At 51.9% G+C, this 19,819-nt stretch overlaps 2 protein-coding genes and 1 long non-coding RNA gene across 4 annotated transcripts; 1 reads left to right on the forward strand and 2 right to left on the reverse strand.

Moving 5' to 3' along the window:
- Positions 1 to 52: 52 nt before the first annotated feature.
- Positions 53 to 6,443, reverse strand: LOC121141188. The gene is made up of 3 exons (XR_005878077.1): positions 6,269 to 6,443; positions 1,656 to 1,866; positions 53 to 1,333 (listed from the first exon to the last, which is right to left on the reverse strand). It is a non-coding gene; the product is annotated as an uncharacterized LOC121141188 (long non-coding RNA).
- A 1,449-nt stretch (positions 6,444 to 7,892) lies between these two features.
- LOC101822922 (glial fibrillary acidic protein) lies at positions 7,893 to 16,781 on the forward strand. Of its 2 annotated transcripts, XM_040749806.1 has the most exons (9): positions 7,895 to 8,371; positions 9,237 to 9,297; positions 9,474 to 9,569; positions 10,552 to 10,713; positions 11,453 to 11,578; positions 11,785 to 12,005; positions 13,142 to 13,185; positions 14,685 to 14,770; positions 15,336 to 16,781. In XM_040749806.1, exons 1-9 carry the CDS (start codon positions 7,929 to 7,931, stop codon positions 15,375 to 15,377), a joined length of 1,281 nt encoding a protein of 426 aa, XP_040605740.1. In that variant the 5' UTR covers positions 7,895 to 7,928; the 3' UTR covers positions 15,378 to 16,781. The 2 variants fall into 2 exon arrangements, with proteins under 2 accessions (XP_040605741.1, XP_040605740.1); XM_040749807.1 differs by lacking the exons at positions 14,685 to 14,770; positions 15,336 to 16,781 and adding an exon at positions 13,482 to 14,678 and having other exon boundaries at positions 7,893 to 8,371.
- A 625-nt stretch (positions 16,782 to 17,406) lies between these two features.
- On the reverse strand, positions 17,407 to 19,783 carry Fam187a (family with sequence similarity 187 member A). The gene has a single exon (XM_040749808.1). It carries the CDS (start codon positions 18,741 to 18,743, stop codon positions 17,481 to 17,483), a length of 1,263 nt encoding a protein of 420 aa, XP_040605742.1. The 5' UTR covers positions 18,744 to 19,783; the 3' UTR covers positions 17,407 to 17,480.
- Between the last annotated feature and the right edge of the window lie 36 nt (positions 19,784 to 19,819).

A 19,819-nucleotide genomic window follows, 5' to 3' on the forward strand; every position in this document is an offset into this window, starting at 1 on the left:
CACCCCTTGATGATGTAGTTCATGACAGGTGCTTTGGTTTATAAAGCTTTATTATTTTCACTCACTAAACACAGGGTATACAGCAGTATATAAGAAGAGAGGGGAATATAGCCTTAATGCTACCACTTAGATATGTATGCTAACTAGTTATATTGGTATTAAGTGTCCTTCTCATCCTTGTTTCTCCATATATGCATATGTATTTCTATGTATGCACACAGGTATATGCCTGTAGATCTATAGATTTTTCTACTGTAATGATTACTAAGTCATCTCTATGCCTGGAGTGTTTCCTTCTACACCCTCATAGGTTAGTGCCACCTTTCCTTTCTTCAAGACCTAAGCCAAGTGTGGAAACACATTCCTGTAATCCCAGCTCTTAGGAAGCTGAAGCAGGAGGATTATGAGTTAGAGGCCAACTTTTGTTGCATAACATGAAAAAAATCAACAGGAAACATCTAGGGCTGTAGCTCAGTGGTAGCATGCTTGCCCTGGGTTCAAGAAACTTAGGAGTTCAGGAAAAAGTACCTGCCTGGCAGCCTGTAAGCCTTGTGTTCTGGGTCCTAGACCTGGCTCCTGGCTCCAGTGAAGATCCTCTGTGGGCCTGGGAAATGCTTCCTGACACACACACACACGCTGTGACATTTTTTTTTGGTTTTTACGAGACAGGGTTTCTCTGTATTGTTTTGGAGGCTGTCAGTCCAGCCCGGCCTCGAACTCACAGAGATCCGCCTGCCTCTGCCTCCCAAGTGCTGGGATTAAAGGCGTGTGCCACCACCGCCCGGCTGCATGATCCTCTTATTCAAATATGCACACATGCCATTTTCTTCCTTGCAGGATCTTTGCTCCCAGGGGGTTTAAAATGATCTTCCTTAGATGTCTATTACACCTTAAGAGTGAATTGTTCTGCTGTCACAAAGGGCCTTTTTGTTAGGACCCAGTTATGAAGTGAGGCTCCACGTGAACCCCAGCTAGAGTCCAGTGCAGCTTGCTCTTCTCCCCACTTTACCAGCTCCTGGGGGCCTGCCTTTCCCCTCGCTGGGTTGTATAGCAATTCAACATGGTTATCTCTGTCCTCCCCGCGAAGACATGCTTGACTGAGTGAATTAATAGTGTAAACAAAATTACAGGAGCCTGTGTTGAACTTGCTCCTGAAGACAAACATTTTAAGGGTATTTAACACATTGTGAATAGTGTGTAAATAATGCTGCCACATTCTAAGAATGCCTGGGCTCCCCCTGCTCGGTTCTGTCATTTATTGGGAGAGGCAGGAAAAGCAGGTGGGTGATCTTCCCTCTGCTGTCGCTGCCAGGCTGTGTCTGCTCCACTGGCCCTGTGAGACGGATAAGAAACAATCAGACACCACCCAGCTTACCCACAGTTGGACAGCAAGTGTCTTAGATCAAGCCCACATCCTGGCTTTTACATAACACAGGGTTGCTTCCTTTTTGAAGTGAACAGATATCATTTCTCTTCCCAGGCATGGGGTTCCCGCCTCTCCAATTAGTCTTAATGACTTTGTTCCCCTGTGTACCATGGCTCCCTTGAAGCAGTCACAGATGCACATCTGTAGCCCCTGGTGGCTGGCACGGCGCTTTCACTTGAGGCCTCACTGAGTGATGGCTGGATTCAGATGGAATAACTTCCCCACTTACCTCTTCTGACGATCACTACCGCCCTCCAAGTACAAAGGCAGTCGGGACAGGACAAGGCAGCCAGTAACGAGGGCCAGGAGGGCATGCTCTGCACAGTGGGGCCTTGCGTGAGGCAGACTTCGCCAGGCTGGGGGCAGCCTGACAGTGGGAGAGGTCACTCTTGACAAGGATGTTCGGCAGCCAGCCATTCACTCCGCAAACATTCGCAGCTCTGTGGTACAAAGTGTGCTCTCAGCTGACCCATAAAATGTACAAAGACTCTGGGCTGATGGAGCTAAGCACGTGTGGCTTCTGCCCTCAATCACAGGAGGTCGGGCTGAGAGCTTGCCTGTGTGGTGTCCTGCGTGCCATAGGCAGTCGGGCTGGCAGGGACTGCAGGATGGCAAGCTTTCATCTGAATTGCATGGACGATGAGACTCTGAAATTGGATTGTTCTTTCATAGTCATCCATGAGACCTGGTAATCAATGCCTCTCCATCCACCACAGACCCAGCCTGGCCCAACACTCCCCCTCCCTGCATCATCCCAGCCCTGCTTCTGTGAGTTGAGAAAGCCTGTCACCCCACACTTCTTAGTCACACTAAAGCCGTTTGGAGTACACATTTCTACCCAGTTCACAAAACCAGGCTTGTGGCAAAGAGCTGAAAATCTTTGTGATGAGAAAAGGGTTGGCACCTATTCCTAGAACGGAATGAACAGCAAAGCCTACCATCGGTGCTGAAAACTGTCAAGGGGAGGGGTCTAGTCTTTCTGTGTTCTCCCTATGTGCAACCTTCAGCTTGCCTCCTCCGGGTACCCTGACCTGGGGAATCTCCTTAGCAGCTAATTCATGAGTTCTATCCAGAGCCCCAGTCAACTGTCTCCAGATTCTCCCCGGAATGGCCCCATGGCTTGGCTGTGCTTGAGGGATCCTAGTTTCAGGTAGTATCTAAATCACGACTGCTTTCTCTTTCCCAGTTCTTTTTTGTTTGTTTGTTTGTTTGTTTGAGACAAGGTCTATCCTGAAACTCACTGTGTAGACCAGGCCACCCTGGAGTGCCACCATGCCTGGCTTCCCATAGTAAAGAGGCATTCAGGACAGTTGGGGATGAATGTTGTTGAGGGAGGGCGGGAACAGATTCACACCCAGGAGTCTGAGGACTGTTTTCAACTAAGCCTTATGGCTCTCTGCTCAACACAGCGCTGTCCACTGGCCCATCCTGTCCACTTGAAGAGCTGCTAGTCTGCTAATAGTGGGTGGCTGTCAGCCCTCTTCTCCCACCAGCGCCACATCTGGTCCCGCCTCTCACCCCTGAGGGGTCCAGTCAGGTGGGATGGAGAGGAAGGATGTAGGAGAAGGTGCAGAGCAGGCTGGGAGAGCAACTAAAAGGCAGGTCTCGGGGTTGGAGACTGGGAGGTAAAGGACAAGCTGACGTGGGTCTGGCTGGGGCCGTGAGAGGCCAGGGAGAAAGGGCCTGAGCTTATTAACCCTGCCACAGCAGCCTGGCCCCGGAGCCCGTGAAAATGAATGAGCTGCTGAGTCCAACAATAGGAAGAGGCAGACCCAAGGAGGAGGAAGGGACTCTGGGGTCCAGTCTGGGGTCATTCTGCAGCCATGGGAGCTGATTTCTGATTAGCAGAACATGGCTGGGTGGAGGCTACAGGTGGGAGAATGAACGGCCCCTGGTCCGAGGCAGGTCCTCTCCAGCTGAAGCCCCCACCCGCAGACATTTCAGTTGGTAAGAAGCTAGCCCCATCCTGTGGTGCCGTCACCTGGGAGGTGTAGACCCTGTTCTGAGCGGGAAGACAGATTCTAGCATCAGGAAATCTCAACCTGTCGGGGGAAACACAACTCATCTCCCCAGGAGGACTCAGGCAGAGGTGCGCAGGGGAGCCAGGCACAAAAAGCACAGCCTCAAGTCTAGGGATGGAGGAAGGCGCGTGAGAACAGAGCCCACGAGGGGACACGGGAGGCAAGAGTGTGGGTTAGAGGGCAACATCTGCTTCAGTCACGACAGTTCCAGTTCCAAGCAATTTACGTGTTGGGCTGGACGACTGTGGGTATAAGCAAAGCCTTGCCTAATTAACATGCATGATGTCCCGGGTTTGAACATCAAATAAACCAAGCGTGGTGGTGCACACATGTAATCCCAGCACGCAGGAGGATCAGAAGTTCAAGGTCATCCTTGGCTACATACATACCAAGTTTGAGGCCAACCAAAGATATAATAAGACTGTCTCACAAAACAGTTAACAGCAAAAACAAAAGAGACAACAAAAACCTAGTTATGTCCCCTTGTAGGACCTGAAGCCACAAACAGCTAGAAGTCTAGGAGAAAACGGCATTGTCTCTCACTCTTTTTACTCACTGTTTTTCCTTCGTCCTGTCCACACTGCCATGTGACCTCTCTTAGAAGGTCTCACGTACTCCCCATAGACTGCCGTAGTACTTGGCAGCCCTCACTCAAGCTCCTGCCCCTCCATCACAAAAGCACTGGCCATGCAGTAAGTGAAGTGCATGGGAGGCATTACAAAATGAGCACTGTGGTTTGTCAGAGTGACTCTCACTGACTATCCTCACAATGTTCTTGGGAGGTGAGTCTTCGTTTCACGGATCTGGACATGGAGATTCAGTGATGATTCCTGCATCATCCAAGACTTCACAGCTCCTGAGGAGCCCAAGTGTTGCTTTCTCCTTAAGAGGGCATTGTCACAGCAGAGGTGAGTAGCGAAGAAAAAAATCAAAGCAGAATGGCCAGCTGGGCGATACAAATGTGGACTTTAGAAAAACCACCTACCTCTAGGAAACCCTATTACCTTCCACTGGTTTTGGTGGCCAGACCTGGGCAGCTGAGCACTGCCACCTAGTGGCCCCGGGGCTCAAATTCCCTTCCTCCAGACAGCACCAGGAGATGGGGTTAGCCACTCTTGATCACACTACCATGCTGTACTTGCACTGGGCAGGGGCAGGTGTGCAAGCAGAGCCAGCAGATTGCACAGCCGCTTGAATTAGAGGCCAGCTCTAATTCAGTGGGAAACACCAGACACTGTGTAGGTGAGTTGAGAGAAGTGGAATTGTCCCGGGAGGCACTGAGGCTTTGCCATGTAAGCAAAAGATCATCTGCCAGATTTTATTCCAGGGAGAGGGACACGAGGAAACCATCTTATCCCCACTTTGACTTGAAGCAGGGCTCAGTTTGGCTTGGACTCTGTAGTGAGGTTCCAAACATCTGTCTCCGTGGCTGGCAGCACCCTGTGGTGGAGTCTAAAAGTCCACTGGAGTTTGGCCTGAGGCTTTTGTTGTTGGAGACTTCTGCTTGGGAGAGTTGAAAAGGAGTAACCCCCAGGGTGGGGCATGAGCCAGGCGAGGAGGATGGGAATCCCTGTGGCAGCTGGGAGGGCAGAGGGCCTACCTATTTTCCTACCAAGTGCTTCTCTGGGGCAGATATGCATGGTGGGCTCGGAACCCGGCTGGAGAGCTATCCAACAACAGGGCTTAGTTAAATGGATACACAAAGTGGGAAACGATGTGGCTGTTAAAATGATGATGTAGGCAAATGGTCACTGATTCAGAAAGATGTTCACAACATATTGTTGAAGGAAAAGCAAATTACAAAATAATTGGTGCAGTATGGGCCTGTTTTGAAAAAATGGATTTATATGTGTAGGAAAAACCTGGCAGTGTTTATCTGCATGTGGCAAAACTATGGCTAATTAAATATTTACATTGCTTATGTGTATTTTCTGATTTCTCTACAGTGAATGTGTAATAAAACACCAATAACGAAAGTTTGTACATCAAGTGCAACGGAGAATGTCTTTCTTTTGTCTCTACACACAAAGACCCTTTGAGAGAGTATAGCAAGGATCCTAAAGCCCAGTGGGGTTAGAATAGAACTCAGTCCTGCATCAGGGGTACAGGGAGGGGCTGAGGGGCAGAAGCTGGGGGACTCCTTGGCTGGTACTGAAGCAAACTCACATGAACAGGAAAAAGTCTCCAGTTTTGCTGCAAATCTCTCCGGCTCTTGTTGTATCTTTTCCCTCCTGAACCACTTTGTTAGGACCTAGAAAGGCAGGCCACTCCTGCCCTCTGCGATGTGCCCTGGGTTGAAGGCTGGTCTCTAGTAAGGCTCCTCCCTTAAAGTCCCCTGACCTTCCGTGTCCCAGCTTATCAGAGTATCAAAAGTCACTGGGGGCAGGAAGTGGTCATGCAAGCCTTTAATCACAAAGGGCCAATTGGATTGCTGTGAGTTCCAGACCAGCTTGACCTATATAGTTAAGTCCCAGGGGAAATGATGAGATCCTGCCTAGAGGTTGCTGGGAACTCCTCTGAGGATCAACCTTACTATGCCATTGTCCTCGATGGGGGAAGGTATGGATGGCTAGACCTTAAGGGGCTCCTTCCTTCCCCATGCTCGACTCCCTAGGGGAACCTCAGCCCATTGCATGCTCAAATGAATGCCATGTCCCTGGCATGGAGTAAGGGATGCTGCTGTGACAGGAGCTCAGGGGTCTGAACTGGCTTGAGCATGGGGAGGGGGCAAGCAGCCAGGCGTTGTCTGTAAGCTGGAGACCTGGCAGTGCAAAGCTGGCTGCCCCCAGGACCTCCTCCATGTGCCCACTGAATGACTCACCTTGGCAGAGACACAATGGTCAGGGTGGGCACACAGCCTGCTTCCCGCTGTACTCCAGGCCCCCTTCGACGCTTTCCGAGAAGCCCATTGAGCTGGGAGCTTGTACGGCACCAGGGGCTGACATCCTGGCATCTTGGGATAAAAGCAGCCCAGCCCACTTGGGGCTGCCCCTTGCCGTATGGCTCCCTCACTGGGGGCAGAGAACAAGGCTCTATTCAGCAGATGCCCTGGAGCAGGGATCAGAAGCTCAAGCATGGACAGAGGGAGGCAGGGGTGGGGGAATTGAGCTGTCTGTTTTCCAGAAGACCAAGGGCACAGATGGCTAAGGCGCCTGGGAGGGACCAGAGTGGAGGGGATGGATAGGCCTGAAGTCCCATGGCAACAACCTCCTCCCCACCATTGATGATGGTGAATTCTGGTTTCCCAGACCTGCATATCCCCAAGAGGCCTGATGTGTGGGAACTTGGAGAAGATAAATCTTCTGGGAGAATGAGGGGTGACCAGGGGGACAGGGTGTTGCAAAAACAAAGATTCCAGCATGCACAACCAACTTGTTCATAGCTACTCTGTGAAGCTGTCAGGTGCCAGGCTCTGGGAGGAGCAAAGGGAAGCTGGGCCAGGAAGAAATGGCCCAGCAGGCTAGACAAGATGCCAAAGGGGGACTCAGGAAGGAGGTCTGCTATCGTACCCTATTAGGATCCTCATGCATTCCTTCTGTCATGCCTCCTAGACACACAGCTGGAGGCCCAGGTTGACCCTGGAGTCATAGGGAGGGCCCCAACCCCAGCCCTTCACTCCTGAACTCCAGGAATGGGAAGACAAGATAGCAGGATTCCAGGGAGAGGCCTCTGGACATCTGTTGGGAATGGGAGTCAGCAGGAAACTACAATATAGGCTGATCCTGGAAGCAGGGCATAGATTCTTCAAGTTCCTAGCATCTCACAGGCCCATGGAGAAGTGCAGAGTGAGGGTAGCCATGACTTCTAGGCTCTAAGGGCAGGAGGCAGCTCACCCAAGCCAGCTCGTACTGTGTGTGTGTGTGTGTGTGTGTGAGTGAGTGTGTGAGTGAGTGTGAGTGTGTGTGTTTGCTCACACGCATGTTTGTTCACTGCATAGATGTTCACGTGTGGGCACATGTGTGCTGAGGCCAGATGTTAGCATCAGGTATTGTTCCTCAGACACTGTTGCCTTGGTTTTTTTTGAGACATCGTTTCTCCCTGGGACCTGGAACTCACCAATCAATCAGTGAGATCCAAGGATCCTCCTGATTTTCATTCCCCAGCACTGGAGTTACAAGTACATATTGTGAAACCTGGCCTTTTGTTTTCATTCTGTGACTAGAACTTGGGGCTTCATGCTTGACAGGCAATCAATTTATGGGCTGTTTCCTCAGCCACTCTAGCCCTCTCTTGGCCCATCTTACCAGAAACGGGGTTTTCTTCATCACTGGTGAAGCCAATCTGGTGTGCCCAGAGAAACCTTGACTCTGGAACAAAGACTTCAGTGGGGTGAGAGGAGCTCTCCCCGTAGCTGGGCTAGGGCCCAGCTCCACCCCCTCAGGCTATTCAGTGGGGTGATGCCAGGAAGTCAGGGCAGAACCAATTCAGCCCATTCCTCCATAAAGCTCTGACATCCCAGGAGCCAGCAGGGCCAGGGCAGGATGGAGCGAAGACGCATCACCTCTGCACGTCGCTCCTATGCCTCCTCCGAGACGGTGGTCAGGGGCCGCCACCTGGGCACCATCCCACGCTTCTCTCTGGCTCGAATGCCTCCTCCGCTCCCTACCAGGGTGGACTTCTCCCTGGCCGGGGCTCTCAATGCTGGCTTCAAGGAGACTCGGGCCAGTGAGCGCGCTGAGATGATGGAACTCAACGACCGCTTTGCTAGCTACATCGAGAAGGTCCGCTTCCTGGAACAGCAAAACAAAGCGCTGGCCGCTGAGCTGAACCAGCTTCGCTCCAAGGAGCCCACCAAACTGGCAGACGTCTACCAGGCAGAGCTGCGGGAGCTGCGGCTACGGCTGGACCAGCTTACTTCCAACAGTGCCCGGTTGGAGGTGGAGAGGGACAATCTGGCACAGGACCTCGGCACCCTGAGGCAGAAGTGAGGAGGGAGGGGGTCCGGGAAAATGGCTAGAGAGCAGTAAGACTGAACCGAGAGGGATGCCTATAAGGAAGGGTACTGACTCTGGCAAGGGCTCGGCATTCCAGCTGCTGCATTTCCCCATGCCTGGGAAAGGGAGGACTATCTTTGTTCCCTAATATGATGGGAATAGCCAGGGAGAGACCAGAACTTCAGGGATCTGATTCCCGAAGGTCTGCTGCCAGGGAGCTGGGCACTCCCGACACCACCACGCTGGGGAAGGCTGTGTGGGTAGTGTGGGCACCAGCCAGCAGGTGCTCTGCTTTTCCATTCATTTGGCACTGCGAATGGTCAGAGTGAAAGTCTGTGTCCACAAGGAGTCTCTGGCCTCTGAAACATAGAGAATGAAAGGAAGGGCAGGCAGGCAGGACTGGGTGCAGAACCCCGATGACCGTCTGTCACCAGTTTTTGTCACAGCTGTGAAGGAGAGATCATGATATAATCTGTCCTAAAAGATAGTGACCAGGGGTGGGACACTGGGGCATGGTGCTTTGCTGAGTGAGGGACATGCGTGTGTCCCTGTGATGCAGGAGGTGTACTGGTGTCTGTACAGCGTGCACGTGGTGGCGGATGAGCCTGTGCGAGCATGAGCAGGTGCACCAACCCCGATAAGGCTCCTCAGTAATGAGTTAAGGCAGAAGCCCTTATCTGCTGCTTACTCTCTCAGCCAGGGCCTCTGCTCAGGAACCCTCTGCTGCTTACTTCTCCAGCCACTCCATGGGTCATGTGAGAGTGTTTTATGACAGTCACTTCCAGAGAGGCTGGGACAGGGATCTAGGAAGAGTTCTTAGGAAAGTCTAAAGACCATACTGTGTCCCCATCCCAGGTTCCAAGATGAAACCAACCTGAGACTGGAGGCCGAGAACAACTTGGCTGCCTATAGACAGGTCAGAGAGATTGGAGGGGTGGGGGGGGGTTATGGCTGCTCACCCAGACACAGGCCCTGAACTTAACCCTTCGCTGCAGTTTCCTGCTTCTCAGATCCCCACCCGGAGGGGAAAGACAAAACTGGAGGTTGTAGTGGGGGGTCACTGGGGTCAAAAAGGCCCTCTCCTCACTGCAGGAGGCAGATGAAGCTACCATCGCCCGTCTGGACCTGGAGAGGAAGATTGAGTCGCTGGAGGAGGAGATACAGTTCTTGAGGAAGATCCATGAGGAGGTGAGGCCAAGTGGGAGGAGGGAGGCCAAACAGGACATTGCAAATGAGAGAGACAGACAGAGAGAGACTCGGGGAGGGAAACCGAGAAACCAACTATCAGGAAGAAAGAAAATGAAGGAGAAAGAGTGGAGACAGAGAGACCTAGGGAGATGTTTTCCAGTGTGTACTGCCCCTGGAAAATGCACACAGACCCTCCCCCACCACCATGTTTTGAGAAGCCCAAGGCTGGGTTTTTGGTTTCTCCTCCACATCAGTTCTGAGTCCTTCTCATGGTCTCCTTTCACGACTGGGAGGATGCTGAATCCCAGAGAATAAGGGAAAAAAACCCAGAAGTAACACAGCCTGTCTGGTTTCACCCTCTCCTCCACCTGTGACCATTAAGATGTGAGGCATTCATGACAACCCCAGGACACGCCATGGGGCACACACACATCTCAGCACTTGGGAGGCAGAGGCGGGAAGGAAGCTCAAAGTGTTTAAGGCCAATTTCAGCTACACAGGAAATTTGAGATCACTCTCTCTCTCTCTCTCTCTCTCTCTCTCACACACACACACACACACACACACACACACACACACCTCTGTTCTCTGACCTCAGAGCCTGGATGCATGACATATTCATGCCTGCTTCCTGACTATGCAGTTTTGGAAGGAAGACACCCTCAGATTCTCATTCCATACCTATTAGGGTTTTTATTTTTACTTTTTAAGAGGGTTTCACTGTGTAGCCTTGACTTGCCTGGAACATTCTATGTAGACCACACTGGCTTCAAAATCATAGAAGTCTGCCTGCTCCAGCCTCCCACATGCTAGGGCTAAAGGTTAAATGCCACATGCCTATTAGCTTAGGCTATGCGTTTCCTCTAGTAAAGGCTGCCCCATTTCCCTGAACCAATGTCACATCTGGGCAGACAGAAGTGTGATTTTGGGAGAGCCCAGGCTATAGCCTGGGCCTGAGATACTCCTTCTTTTACCCTATTAGGAAGTTCGAGAACTCCGGGAGCAGCTGGCTCAACAGCAGGTCCACGTGGAGATGGATGTGGCCAAGCCAGACCTCACAGCAGCCCTGAGAGAGATCCGAACTCAATATGAAGCAGTGGCCACTAGTAACATGCAAGAGACAGAGGAGTGGTATCGGTCCAAGGTACCTGTGGCTAGCCTGCCTCTTCCAGGCAGCCCTTCCTGATCCACACTGGAGAACAGGGAAGGAAGCTTGGAAAATAACCTATCTAGGTGACCAGCCTTGCTCAGAGAAGTGAGATGACTTGCCCAGGACCACACAGGCACTATGACTTCCCAAACTACTCATTGCTATTGCTACTACTATTTTTAACCAGCAAGGTTAAAGGTTAACTAGCTCTTAAGTGAAAAAGTTTCCAATCCTAACCCATCTCACTTGAGAGCCTGCCTTTTTGACGTCTCTGCCAGTCTGTGTCCTGTGTTCCTGAACATCTACCGTGTGCCAGGTACTCCCAGGATTCAGAGAAGCATTTATTTGGTCAAGGCAGTATCAGAGTTTATACAGACTGTGAGACGCAGGAGCTTATACAGGCAGCTTAGAGACTCAAGAGAAGAGGGAAGGACAACTTAGTGGAGAACAGGCATTGTGAGGAGGCTTGAGACGGAAAAAGCACAGACTGGAGATGCTGCTGGCCCAGGGCACCGAGTCTAGCGTGAGCTACCGAACCCAGTGACAGCCTGAGCAAGCCTGATAAATCCTTCAGTTACAGTCGCTGCTCCTGGGGGGGACCCGAGGTCAACTCCACTTTTCTGATTTTCAGAGACCGTGTCTATCCCCTAATGCAGGCAGCAACCTGGTCTGTGTAGTGTGCCAGTGCGAGCCTCCAGGCCTCACATTAACTTCAGGTCCTTTTTCCATATAGTTTGCGGACCTCACAGACGCTGCTTCCCGCAATGCAGAGCTGCTCCGCCAGGCTAAGCACGAGGCTAATGACTATCGCCGCCAACTGCAGGCCCTGACTTGCGACCTGGAGTCTTTGCGCGGCACGGTGAGCGCGGGCAAGGACCACTGGTCGAATGGGGGGCAGTCGTCACCCAAGATGTTGCTGGAAGGGGCAGGGGTTGAGGTTGGATAAGGGATGGGCAAAGGGAGGAAGGGATCTGAAAAGTTGGAGGCGGGGTAAAGGGCTGAGGGTGGGGCCTCACAGCCCCTTGGAATCACCGAGCCAAGCGATCAGTCGGTTCCATCCGCCAGAATGAGTCCCTAGAGAGGCAAATGCGTGAACAAGACGAGCGCCACGCGCGGGAGTCGGCGAATTATCAGGAGGCGCTTGCCCGGCTGGAGGAGGAGGGCCAAAGCCTCAAGGAGGAGATGGCTCGCCACCTGCAGGAGTATCAAGATCTACTCAATGTCAAGCTAGCCCTGGACATCGAGATTGCCACCTATAGGAAATTGCTAGAAGGCGAGGAAAACCGGTGAGCTCATCTCAGCCCTAGGGAACTGCTGCCTCTCCTTAGAGTTCCTCTTGTTCCCTTCAGTAGTCTTGTATCTCTTCCATCCCCAGAGTCCAGCCTAATGCACAGTAGGTATTCAAGAAATGACTGAGCTGGGCGTTGGTGGCGCACGCCTTTAATCCCAGCACTTGGGAGGCAGAGGCAGGCGGATCTCTGTGAGTTCGAGGCCAGCCTGGTCTACAAGAGCTAGTTCCACGACAGCCTCCAAAGCCACAGAGAAACCCTGTCTCGAAAAACCAAAAAGAAAAAAAAAGAAAAAAAGAAATGACTGAAGGATAGACAGACAGACAGACAGACAGATCCAACCAGTATTAAGTTCCAGGGCTGAGGACTTGAGTTATTCCTCCAAACTAAGAGGCTGACCCCCAAGGCTGGCCAACAAAGATGGGACTTCCCATGGCCTGATGGGCTCCTTCTGACTCCTTGGAGCTATCGTGACCTTTTATTTTTCCCTCCCGTCTCCCAAGCCTCCACTCTCCTTCCTGGAGGTACACTGTGGGGGCAGATAACACACAATCTCCTTGCAGACTTTTCCAGCTCCAGGACAGTATTGGCTTTGGGGTTGAAAGTTAGGTGGTGGAGGGTGGAGAGCTTGCTGTCTAGTTAGGGTTAGCTTCCCGGTATCCACATGACAGCTTGCAATGTCCTGTAGTAATGCTCCAGTTCCAGGGGATCCAACACCCTCTTCTGTCATACACACACACACACACACACACACACACACACACACACCAAATGGTAGCTCATGGCTTTAATCCCAGCTCCTGAGAGGAAGAGGCAGGCAGAGCTCTATGAGTTTGAGACCAGCCAACACTGCATAGGGAGATGTTTGTCTGAAAGAGCTGGGGAGAGAGGAAGAGCAGGAGAGGAGAGGAGAGGAGAGGAGAGGAGGAGAGGAGAAGAGAGGAAGGGGGAGGGGAGAGGAGGAGAGGAGAAGGAGGAGGAGGAGGAGGAGGAGGAGAGAGAGAGAGAGAGAGAGAGAGAGAGAGAGAGGAATGGAATCAGGCTGTCCTGGCAAAGGACCTTGAGATTTTCATGCTGTGACTTGGGGATGTCCTAGGGTGGCCTCATCATTCCCATCCCTCACTGTCTTTCAGCATCACCATCCCTGTACAAACTTTCTCCAACCTGCAAATCCGAGGTCAGTACAGTGGGGCCTTGCGGGAAAGGGTATTAAATTCCCACCTCCTCCCCCAGGCCTGTGGATCCAAGTTCTCCTTGGGAGCCTTTATGACCTTCCACTGATCCTAGGCAAAGCACAGCATCCTAGGGCTTGTGACTGTCCCCGGCTCACTCTGCCCTGTGTCCCCACTCCCTAGCTGTACCCCTGAAGAACCAGTGAGGTCTCGACTGATGCCAGGTCTGCTAGCCATGAACAAGCTCTGCCCTTCTCAATGTTTTACGTTTTGTTTTGTTTTGAATTGCTTGTCACTACAGGGGGCAAAAGCACCAAAGAAGGGGAAGGCCACAGAGTCACAAGGCATCTCAAAAGGCTCACAGTACAAGTTATACCCATACGGGCTCACCAGATTGTAAACGGAGCCCCGCCTACTCTCTGTTAGATAGAAGCCTGCTTTTCAGTCGTGCATTCCCCAGCTTGACCGGGAGTGAGCATCACCAAGCCTATTTCCCCGGTCCTCTTGGCCTCTTCCCTCCCAGGTCTCCTCTAAAGGACCTTTTCCCAGAAGCTTCAGTCCCCAGTGCAGGTCCTGGCTCTGTGTAATTAGGTTATAGTGACAGAACTAGCCTATGTTAAAGGGGACTTATCCCTGGGAGCAAATGTTCTTGCTGAGCAAATGCCAGCCTCTGCCTCGCCTCTTTTCTGTCGCTAGGTGGTCCCCTTGGGTCTTGCAGTGCCTCTGGGCAGGCTCTGTGTTTGATTCATGGGTCCCCAAGGCTCTGGGGCTTCACTCAATGCTGACTCAGCCCAGAGGATTAGCTCCCTCTGGACGACTGCTTTTGTAGTGAATAGAGTTTTATGTCCCCTGCTCTTCATTTTAAATATTAGTGAGCATGACGTGTTCTATTTTCCTCTCTAAGGGGGGTGGACCAAATTACTTTTTACTGGTATGTGGCCCTTAAGTGATTCTTAGATACAGGGGGAAATTCCATGTAGGAATATTGGCCATACATATTTCAAGATGTAATTCAGCATTAGAAAGTTAATTATGCTGACCAGGTAGAGGTAATAGTGTCAAATGCTAGACAGTCAAGGGTCACTAGAGTCCAGATAAGTGACAGAAAAAGGTAGGAATGGGGAAGGGTCCCACATGTATCAATCACTAATTTGTGCCACATGTTAACGTATGTTGGTTGCCCCATCACCATCTCCTAGGGAAGTAGTCGCTGTGAGCACTTTTTGTAAGAGAGGAAACTGAGGCTTCTATCTTGGTGCAGCCATTGGTTGTCAGGAAGCCAAGTGCCAGAACAGAAGGCAGAGTGGGCTACAGGACATCAGGAAGATGTATCCGTGCTGGGGGCAGTGGGGAGTCTCCAGTCACTTTGGACAAACCAAGGCTCTCTGCCTAGTTAGACAGCCCTGTATTCATGGCTCTGGGTGCATGATGGGGAAGTTGGGTACAGGACAGGCTGTTTAGTGTCCCAAGAGCCCACGGAGGCCTCTTCTCCTCACACCTGCAGAAACCAGCCTGGACACCAAGTCCGTGTCAGAAGGACACCTCAAGAGGAACATCGTGGTAAAGACAGTGGAGATGAGGGATGGTGAGGTGAGGAAAGGCTCTGGTTGCCCCCAGGAGTTCTTGAAGCGAGACTGCAGAAAGCCTGACTAGCTTACTGAAGGTCCCTCTTAACTAACTACCGGGGCTCCCAATGGAACTTTGGAAGAAGGGACTGACCTTGAATGCAATTCTCCTTTCCCAACCCGTCCTTGGGTAGTGTGTTAAGGGCAACCTGGGTACCAAGGCCACCTGATGGCTCATCTCTGACTGGGACAGTTAGGGGAAGAAAAGGCCTTCAAATCTGACTCAAAGGAACTTTCTAGAGAGGAATGGGAATAGGAGATAGATACAGCATGCATGGCCTTTTCCACATGTTGGGGTGGCAGCAGAGATAGTTACTGTATACCATAGTGTCAGGCATGGGGTTAGGTGCTTTATAAGTGGCATTTCACACCCCGATCAGACCTCAGCAGGATGCAATTACAATGGCAGTCAAGGGAAGACAGAGCCAGGACAGTTGGGGGCTTGCCTCAGGATGCACAGCCTAGCACGGTGGGTCGGGGAGCTGTGTCAGCCTCCTAACTGCACTGTGCACCTCCCGTGTCCCCTGCAGGTCATTAAGGAGTCCAAGCAGGAGCACAAGGATGTGATGTGAGGTGTGCCCACCTGGTGGCCCCTGCCATACAGTGTGAGGGGCCCAGAGCTCCTCCTCAGACAGTCCTGTTCCCTTCCACATCTGCATCCCCTTCCCTCTGTTTTTATGCCTGTCTGCCGGGGCTCAGTCCTTCCTGAGCCTGACAGATGGTACATACCCTTGCGCCTTCAACTAACAGGATACTCACCCCAAAGGGGCAGTCAGGAGGGGAGGGGCCAGCAGCTGATTAGAATTGGAAGGAAAGAGGAAAGTTGGGCAGAGCAGGGAGCCTTAACAAATCATTTCCTTCATCCTTGTTGTTATGGAAACTGTTGCCAGAGCTGGTGGTCTCTGCGAATTGGACTTTGAGTTTCCACTGGCTGCTGGAGGAAGACAGGAAGTCCAACAGAAAGGGGAGGTCCCAAGGCAAAGCAGCTCTAGCCAGAGACTTATGCTTCCAGAATAGCCCTGACTGATCCAGGAGTGGGTGGGGCAGACCTGCTACCTGGAATGGCCACTGAGGCAGGCCTAAGGCCCCTTCAGAGTGATGACTTGTGTCTCAGCCCTATTGAGTTGCCGCTCAGGTCAGCAGCCTGTGAGCATGTGGGAACTTGGTTCTCAGCACTTGGGGGGATCTATAGCATAAGTGGAGAAGGAAATAGTACTGCGAGACAGTAGAGGTGAGGTGCCTGGCCCCTAAGTATGGATGCAGAGAGGTCAAGCCCAAGAAGGCTCCCCTACTCGGCTGGAGGAGCACCAGCAGATGATCCGGGCATTGGAGTTGGAAGTTGTAGGCAACCAGTTACACTTGGCTCTGAGTCCTGGGAATCAAGGAGATGACTCATTCTCCTGAAGACACTGAAACAGGAGAGAGAGACTTCTGTCCACTGGGCAGGGTACAGCTGTGTCTCAGGTGTCAAGGTCTATTCCTGGCTGCATAGTCCCCATCCACTCAGTTCTCTGCCCCCCCCCACTGCTACTTTGTAACCCTGGTGAAATCACAACCATCCTTTTGAGGCTCTCCATCCCATAATTACTAGCTGTTGTTCTCCAAGCAAGGGGCCTGTGTCCTTTTTTATGCATGTTACCTATATTTTAGCCATCATCCTATTTGACAACTTGGGAAATTGAGGCAGGAGCCTGGTAGACTGGTTTGTGTCCCAGCTGCTTAGAGGCAACTTGGGACTACACTTCCACACCGGAGCACCCGCTCTTGGACTGGTTGGTGGGGAATTGTGCCCGGCAATGGGGCTGAAAGTTCCACTCCATTGTCCTTTCCTCCCCTCTAAGGTCAAAACAGGAAAATGGGCCCCTCCTCCTCCTAGGACATTGTACCCTCTCCTTCCACTCCTTGCTGCCTCTGCTACCCTCTGCTGTCACCTTTATTCACTAAGAAGAAATAAAGACGTGTGTCATAGCCTTCCACAGAGTGGGTCTGATTTGTTCAGAAGCTGGGGTGAAGACCAAGGCTGGAGTCAACTTGCTCATTATTACAGATAGTCTTGAGATCCTGACTCATTATTACAGATTGTCTTGAGATCCCAACTCAACTGCAGCAGCGCCGTCAGATCCCGCCTCCTACAGGGCGCTGGTGCTGCGGCCTTTGGTCCAGACCTAGCCTGGGTACCACCATTCAAGAAAGTCCTGTGTTGGATCTCCATTTGCCTCACCCATTTCCGGCCCCCATCTTAACCTTCATCTTCACACCTGCTGTTCGGCTATTCCCAGAACAACTGGGAGCAGAGGAAGACATAGCTGTGCCCTCCACTTTTCTTTCTCCTTCTCCATCCCCTCCCATCCAGTAGTCCTCAAGGGAAAAGGACCCTCAGTGTCAGCAACACTGATAGATGACCCGATGGGTACCAGTTCACTTCCTCCTGCAACCCGAGTGTCAAGCGAGAAGACGCCTGTACCTGTCCATTCCCCTCCTGGCTTAAGTCTCTGACCTCAGACCTCCCTCAGGCTTCCCCACTTTCCAGATTAGACTCAGGCCCCTCCCATGAAACTGGGGAGCAAGTTGTAAATAAAAGACTTGTATGTCACCTTGTCATGTGTCCCAGCCCAGGATGCCCATCCAGAAGCATCTGGTATCATTTAACAAACATATTAAAACACAACTAGTTTTCACAGCTGGAGAAGGGTATGGGTGGAGAAGTTGGGACAACAGCGAAATGAGTAGCAACAGCACCGACAGAGGTGGATGGTGACAAAGATTGCTGTGATGAGCAGATAGCCTAGCAGGGTGAGTTCCACAGCAGTGCGAGTCTCGGGGTCTGAGAGTGAGGCTGGGTAGCGTCCTCGAGATGTTACTCCCAACCGGAAGCCAGCGATTCTCAAGCCTTGCCGCCAGCAGTAATAGATGCCCCGATCACTCAACTGGGTAAAGCGGATGTGGAGATGGTTGCCGTGGTCGATGAACACTCTCATGGATCTGTTGACGCCTTTTAGGTATTGTGTGCGGTAGAGGGGCTGACGGTCTTTGTCCCAGGCCACAGCATGCTCTGGCCGGGCCCCGGGACAGGAGATGATGAGGCCATGGCCTAGTCTTTGCTGATGGAATTGAATGGGCACCTGAGGCAGCCAGGGCCGGCTGCCCACTTTGGACACATAGTTGTAGATTGTGAGCACACCCTTCCGGATCTGATGCCTCTTCTCACAGGACACTAGGCAGCTCTGAATCAGCAGCTCAGGTGTGTGGTACCTGGTCTTGAGCCACAGTTTCCTTGGCACAGCCCGAGAGCCACAGGACACTACGTTGGGCAGTGTCTTAAGGTACCGGGGGGAGAGGTCAGCGTTCTGCAGGTAGCAGAGTCCAAGGCGCCACTGTTCCCCATGCACCCCACAGCGGTCACAGGGGGTCCACTCCCAGAAGGTAGTAAAGACGTGGAGGTTACCATAGTATTCATCTGGCAATGGCTCCTGGCCCCTGTCCCTGAAGGTGGCTACCATTCCCTCATTGCTTTGGATGTCCACATCATAGGCATAAAAATAGTCCCCCTTACGGGTGCCACAAAAATATAGGCCTGAGTCCTCTGGCTGGGCCCGGAAAACCAGCAGACTGAACATGCGGATGCTGAAACGGACCAGCATGCTGCTGCCCACTCGAACGTGAGCTGCCTCAGTGAGCACCCGCCCATCAAAGTCTGTAAGCACTACAGTGTGGCTGCTTCCCAAGTGCTTTTGGTAATACCAGACCACAGCTGGAACATCCTCAGGTTTGCAGTGGCAGGGAAGTTCAAAGCTCATGTCAGCCAGATAGGCAGCATTATCAAACATCAGGAAAGCTGGGCAGGGCGTCTTCTGAAAAATGTTCTCCTTCTCCACGATTTCAAAGGCCTGGAGACTGCCCCAGGCCCACAGGAGCACAGTGGTTTGGGCCAGACTCATGCTTGTAGGAAGGAGGATCTTAAGGGGACAGGGCCAAACTCAAGGCACCAAAGGCTTTTTAGAAATCATGCTGAGAGGAGGCTGCTACAAAAAGAAAGGGTCAAACAACCAGTAAAAGAAGCCAGAAACTGCAGAGGAGTCGCCAGGTGCAAGGCGGTTTATTCCCAGCTGATGTACAAGACGCTGTCCTAGCACACCAGGACCCATCTCGGGGGTGGGGTGGGGTGGGGTCATTCTAGAACCTAGCACTCTCTCACCTTTCTAGAACACTGGCACTCAGCTAAGAATGGGTCAGGGGACATGAGAATGAGCTGTAAGTACCATCGGCGCTGCCTGCCCAGAATATCCTTTCATCAATCTGAGAGATAACAGCAACCTCTCTTGCACAGCTGGTCATCCCGGATGCTGGCCAGACCTGAGCCAATGGACTGGGGATTTCCCAGGCTTAACCTGTGAAAGAACTGGGTCTCTGGGGGAGCATTCTGCATCTCAAACCAAGGACCTTCCCTTATTACTGATTGGCTGTTCATTCACTGGCTTTGGGTTATAAATATTCTGGCTAAGAGTTGTGATCAGTGCTTGTCTTTTGCTAGAGGTCAGTGATTTTGCCTCCCCCCCCCACACACAGGAGGAAGCTCTGTGTGGTCAGAATTTAGTTGTAAACACACCCACCTCTCAAGGCCAGGGCCGTGGCAAACGGAAAGGCAGGTAGCAAAGCACTCTGAACCAGCTGGGCTATCCTGGGGAATCCACATAGATGAAGTTATGGGTTGGAGAAGTGGGCAAGCCCACTATGAAAAGGGAAGTGGGTGTGGGTTTCTCACAATAGTTCTTTCAACACTTCTGCAGAATCCCCAAGATAAGCACCACAAAATGCGTTCCAAGGGGGCTGGCGGGATGGCTCAGTGGTTAAGAAAACTGGTTGCTCTTCCAGAGGCCTGGGGTTGGGTTGATTCCAGCACTATTATTGCAGCTTACAACCATCTGTAGCTACACTTCCAGAGACTCCAACACCCTCTCTGGCCTCCTCAGGCACTGGGCATACATACATGTAGGCAAAACACTTATACACATAA

This window comes from Mesocricetus auratus, unplaced genomic scaffold (genome assembly GCF_017639785.1).
Source record: "Mesocricetus auratus isolate SY011 unplaced genomic scaffold, BCM_Maur_2.0 Super-Scaffold_100007, whole genome shotgun sequence".
NCBI lineage: Eukaryota > Metazoa > Chordata > Mammalia > Rodentia > Cricetidae > Mesocricetus > Mesocricetus auratus.